Source organism: Pygoscelis adeliae, unplaced genomic scaffold (assembly GCF_000699105.1).
Source record: "Pygoscelis adeliae isolate BGI_AS28 unplaced genomic scaffold, ASM69910v1 Scaffold167, whole genome shotgun sequence".
Taxonomy (NCBI): Eukaryota; Metazoa; Chordata; class Aves; order Sphenisciformes; family Spheniscidae; genus Pygoscelis; species Pygoscelis adeliae.
The window spans coordinates 7,920,565-7,926,585 of record NW_008825428.1 but is presented as its reverse complement, the minus strand read 5'-3'; the positions used below and the strand labels follow the sequence as shown (position 1 = coordinate 7,926,585).

The 6,021-nt window shown below is 41.2% G+C and overlaps 1 protein-coding gene across 4 annotated transcripts in view; it reads left to right on the top strand.

Annotated features, from left to right (window-relative positions):
* Positions 1–6,021, top strand: part of CLCN3 (chloride channel, voltage-sensitive 3) — a 58,951-nt gene that overhangs the window by 39,710 nt on the left and 13,220 nt on the right. For all 4 annotated transcript variants that reach the window (XM_009330701.1, XM_009330703.1, XM_009330704.1 and 1 more), the window contains exons 7-8: positions 1,916–1,996; positions 3,249–3,794. In XM_009330701.1, coding sequence (XP_009328976.1) covers positions 1,916–1,996; positions 3,249–3,794 — 627 coding nt within the window. The remainder of the gene's footprint in view (positions 1–1,915; positions 1,997–3,248; positions 3,795–6,021) is intronic.

Below are 6,021 nucleotides of genomic sequence, written 5' to 3'. Positions count from 1 at the left end.
TTCCAGCTCCTCCTGTTTGCCGCCCATGCTGCGTGCATTGGTGTAGATGCACTTGAGCTGGGCTATCGATTTTGCCTCCAGCATTGGCATGCCACCCCTCGGCTCATCTCTAGTGAGCGCGGTTTTATCCCCTTCCCCCTTCGAACCTGGTTTACAGCCCTCTCGATGAGCCCCGCCAATTCATGAGCGAGAATCCTTTTCCCCCTGTGAGACAGCTGAACTCATCTGTCGCCAGCAGGCCTGGTGCCGTGTAAACCTCCCTATGATCAAAAAAGCCAAAATTCCACTGATGGCACCAGCCCCTGAGCCACGTGTTGGTCAGGTGTGTTTTCCTGTTCCTTTCAGTGTCCTTCCCTGCCACTGTAGGGATTGAGGAAAACACTACCTGTGTACCTGTTCAGGAACAGACTGCTCCAGCCTGGATCCCCCACAGGCCACAGTTCCTGCCAGAAAACCTGCTCCTGTGTGAGCTCCGCTCCACAGGCTGTAGCTCCTGCCAGGAGCCTGCTCTGGCGTGGGCTCTCCACAGACTGCAGCTTCCTTCAGGGCACATCCACCTGCTCCAGCGTGAGGTCCTCCACAGGCTGCTGGGGTGGAGATCTGCTCTGCCATGGTCCTCCTTGGGCTGCAGGGGGACAACCTGTGTCACCATCGTCTTCTCCACAGGCTGCAGAGGAATCTCTGCTCTGGCACCTGGAACACCTCCTCCCCCTCCTTCTTCACTGACCTTGGTGTCTGCAGGGCTGTTTCTCTCACATTTTTCTCACTCCTCTCTCACAGCTGCTGTGCGGTGCTTTTTACCCTTTCTTACCACAGAGGCACCACCAGCATCACTGACAGGCTCAGCTTTGGGCTGAGGCAGGTCCACTTTGGAGCCAGCTGGAACTGGCTGTGTTGGATGTGGGCGTAGCCTCTGATGTCTTCTCACAGAAGCTACCCCTGCAGCCCCCCCGCTACAAAAACCTTGTTGTGTAAACCCCGTAGAGAGAGCCGTGCTAATGAAAGCAAGTGAAGTCATAGAGAGTAGCAAGATGTAACATTCTTATTAATTCAATAAACTTTTTGTATTGTAAAATAAAAAAGGGTGTCGTCCCAGCTGTGCTTCAGTTCTCAGGTTCAACTTCTACTTCTAGAAGGAGACTGCAGAACATGGGAAATTTGGGTTCACTATTTCAAAGCTGTGTATTCGTAAATCATTTAACTTACCTGTGGTTTAGCTGCTTATCTCAGAATAATGTGATAATTCTTTGAGTTTCTCTGTGTATTCTTCCACAGCTGTGTAAGGGCTGCTACCTGGGGGTCAGTGGTCTTGCAAGGAATTTATCCAATATTGCTATAATTAGTACACACTTTAACCATCCTCATATATTGCACATAATTCATCCATGATGCTGTAGGACCAGCTGCTGCTTCAGTTCCTCTTAATCTCTCCCTTAATCTCAGATCACCTCAGATCTTTTTGCAATTTTTTGCTTGAAGACTACTGAGCACAAATCTCCAGGACTGATATAAAAGCTATGTAGTCTGTCATCGATTTTTGTCCCTTGAATAATAATTGTGATTGGTGGACTTCTCTGCCACACACATGTAGCACAGAGAAAGCTTAATATAATTTCTTGAAAATGAGATTATCAGCAGTTTCATACTGAAGCATAGACTCCTTTGGGTGCTTCGCTGGGGAGGCTTTGAGCAGCATCCTTGGCTTTGTCATGGCTAGTATGGTTGGTGGCTGATGTGGCCACTGGCCACATCGTATGAGCATTCTGATACACTTACTTGATGCTTTTGTGTTAGCAACTCTATGTGTCCTTGGTAGAAACATGGAAGAAACTGATAACTGTAATGAGATTCTGTTCTTCCTGTTTAAAGCATATCACAGACTGCAAAAAAAACCCTCACCATTGTTCTTTTCCAGGTGTTGTCAGCTGCCTCAGCAGCAGGAGTATCTGTAGCCTTTGGTGCCCCAATTGGTGGAGTCCTTTTCAGTCTGGAGGAGGTATGTCAAGAGATGGCACTGAAGGATAGGTACTACAACCAGTCTCTTTTAGCATGAATAGTCTCAGGCTCCTTTAAGCTGCGGAGTCTTTCCTAAGAAGGAAATTATTTTTGGACCCACATTTCAAAGTCAAGAGTCCTGTTACCAGCAAACTCCTAAAGATATGTTTTCTTTTCTTTGGATGAATGTCAGCTTTGCTTTATTCTCAGTTATGTTTTTCTGGAGAAGGGCTGAGTCAGTTAATAATTACAGTTTATATACAGATAGAGATACAGCGGTTTTTCGCTCTAGGAGTGTATTCTAAAAAAAAAAAAAAAAGGGCTCTTTTTTTTTCATTTTGAAAGAGGCTTTAGAAACCTATCTGATAGTTTTATGAAGCAAGTTTTTAAACATTTCTTAAAGTTTCAGGCACTAAACACAATTTAATACATTAATTATTAAAAAGGCAAATATGCTATAAAACTGATCTCCAAGGCAACCAAACTGTCTTCTCCAATAAATGTTTTGTATTAAATTAGTTTTCATTAGTTGTTTTCAAAATACATAAGAATGTTATTTAGATCATTAGCATTTTTAAAAAAACTAAAAATCTAAAAATCTCTGAATTGAAAAAAGGAAGCAGAATATTCTATCATGTATGTTTTTGCTATATCATTAGGCGATTTTGAGGAATTCCTTTGTTGCCAAAAAAAGTCCGAAAAAGCTCAGAAGAAAACTCTCTCGAAATTCAAATCAGGCTATGTGGGGCTTAAGTATGAAATTGCGTGCTCTGTTTTGAGGATTTTTTTTTTTAACGTTTTAATCATACTTCATAAAAATAACACATCTGCAAGAAACGTTTCAGTGTAGGTTGAAAGGAGATGAAAGTATTAGCAGAAAATTCGAGAGAGCAGCTAGTACACAGTCTGGTTCTTATGAACGCTAGAAAGAGATACTTACAAACAGAGCAGCTTTTAAACATAAATTACTATGCATTATTTCCTAACAGTCTTAAAACAGCAGTGGTTTCAATACTGCTTTAGTATTGTCTTTAAAACTGATGTAAGTATGAATTGTTGTAGAGCTTTATAAAAATGTAGTATGTGCTGGAGCACCAGTGCTCCAAGTGATAAGAATAATACTGATAATGTAAGAGTACTTTTTTTTTTTAGTATATACTGTGTGAGTAGCAGTACTGTAACACGTGCATAAAACAGTCTTTCCAGTATTTTTAATTGAATCACTAATAATTCTCATGTATTGCCTTTTGCAGGTCAGTTACTATTTCCCACTGAAAACTTTATGGAGATCGTTTTTTGCTGCTTTAGTAGCTGCATTTGTTTTACGGTCCATCAATCCTTTTGGTAATAGCCGTCTAGTTCTTTTTTATGTGGAATATCACACTCCTTGGTACCTTTTTGAACTGCTTCCTTTTATTCTTCTGGGAGTATTTGGTGGGCTCTGGGGAGCGTTTTTCATCCGAGCAAACATCGCATGGTGTCGTCGACGCAAATCTACGAAATTTGGGAAGTATCCTGTCCTGGAGGTTATTATTGTTGCAGCAATAACAGCTGTCATTGCATTTCCTAACCCATATACAAGGCTAAACACCAGTGAGCTTATTAAAGAGCTCTTCACAGACTGTGGGCCATTGGAATCCTCCTCCCTCTGTGACTACAGAAATGATATGAACGCGAGCAAAATAGTAGATGATATTCCTGACCGTCCAGCAGGCACTGGAGTCTATTCAGCTATATGGCAGTTGTGTTTAGCACTCATATTTAAAATAATCATGACAGTCTTCACCTTTGGTATCAAGGTAAGTGTGAATGCAGCGGCTGCATCATCTGCTGTGATTATTTAATTATTACCTTTCTCATTTTCCATCTCTCAAAGCTAGTAGCTTTGTTTATAGAATTTTTTTCATGTGTGGTTCTTTTAAAAAAAGGTCTTTTTACTGTTGATTGGTAAGCAATTCTTGTAGAAAACAATATTGAGTTTAATTAAATTCAAACTAGCCCTTTGTTCAGCTGAATAGAAACGCATGCTAAATTTAATAGGGAACAGTAAGTGATGTGGGTGGATGGCTGTTTGTATGGGCCTGATTCAGCAATAAGGATAATTCTAAAATTTGCAAGAGCTGAGTTCAAACATAACCACTCAGGTTCCCTAGTCCTGTTACATGGAAGAAGAAAAGACTATACCTCTTGAACAACTTGTAGGGTTTTTTTTTCAATCCCCTCTTTGCATTTATCACATATATGTAATTACTGCAGACTGTCAAAGGGAGCCAATGATGATTTCTCTCCTGAAATTTCCAGTATTGCATGTCGTGACTAGAAAGTGAGCTTTGTTCATGTGACTGTAATGGGAATTTCTTCCCCATGACAAAGCAGCATAATTTTCATCTTTCCTGGTCATTTCGTAGATCTGTTTTGGAGCTCTCTTCAGCTTCTCTCCAACCTGTAGCTGTTTTCTGAACAACATACAACTGTCATGCCTTCATCATTTTATGTCTTGTCAGGCTCCCTTCATAGTTTTTTGGAACTACATCATTATCAAACGTGTCTTAACACAAACATGTTGTAGAATGTTCCCTAAGCAGGATTTGTGTTTAAACTGGCTTTAACTTTTCAGTCTACATTGCTGTTCCATGTAACTGCATGCATAAGAAAACACTTCTTTACTGTGATGGTTGTTGAACACTGGAATAGATTGTCCAGAGAACTTGTGGAGTCTCCATCCGTGGAGATACTCAAAACCTGTCTGGATGCAATCCTGGGCAACCTGCTGTAGTTGACCCTGCTTGAGCAGAGGTGTTGCACTAGACAATCTGGAGTGGTCACGTCCAACCTCAACCATTCTGTCATTCTGTAATTGATAGAACAATATTGTGTTGTGTTTCTCATGTGTTGATATTTTAGAAGATGCTGCAGTGTGTTACTTGAAGTTTTTTTCCGTTGTTGTAACGCAACAAATGTGAAAAAATGCCATAACTCCAAACGTCCCCCCTTCCTTCTTCTTCCCCCAGCTTTATATGCTGAGCATGACGTCATCTGGTATGGGATATCCCTTTGGTCAGTTGGGGTCAGCTGTCCCAGCTGTGTCCCCTCCCAACTTCTTGTGCACCCCCAGCCTACTCGCTGGTGGGGTGGGGTGAGAAGCAGAAGAGGCCTTGACTCTGTGTAAGCACTGCTCAGCAATAACAAAAACATCCCTGTGTTATCAACACTGTTTTGGTCACAAATCCAAAACATAGCCCCATACGAGCTACTGTGAAGAAAATTAACTCTACCCCAGCCAAAACCAGCACATCCGTATATTGGTTGATGGGTAAGAGAAATCCGTTGTGTATATATCTTGAATGCTTGTCTTCCATAGGTCAAAATTTCAGACATTACTCTATAATACGATCGCTCCAGTCTGTTGTATTCACTTACTGTATTTCACTTATATCTAGGGCTCTGCCATTCTAAGCATTGTAACATTTCTTACCATTCCTGTGTTCATGTGCATCTGGCTCTTTCTCATGGGATTGTCACCACAGGATCACACTTTGTGTATTAGAATTCACTAGATTACAGAAGGGTAGAGCTTACACTTCATCTGGTTTTGGTTCATTTTCTCATAACTTCAGTATCTGCAGTTTGGTGGAAATATTTCTGTGAAGTTGTAAGAATATATTTATCACTTTGCCAATAGGCAAGGAGTCATGCTGCCATCATTGATGGGACTGTGCTACATACGTTTCTCTGAAGCTTTAAAGTGTATGGCCGGTTAGACCGTCAGCGAGTATCTGGAGATCTGGAGAAGGGGATGTCACTTTAATGTTGTATTTATTTGCATTTTAAGCTTTATTTCTATGAAAGGAGGAGAAAATTCAAAATTAAAAAAAAAAATATTAAAAAAGACGACTTTGTCATTTAAATCATTATTAAGGATCTTCTGGGCTCTCCAGGTCTGTTCCTGGAGCTGTAGCCATGTGCAAACACACAAGCCTCCTCCACAGGAACTGTTTTCCTGTGAGGTAAGGAAAGCAATTTAGC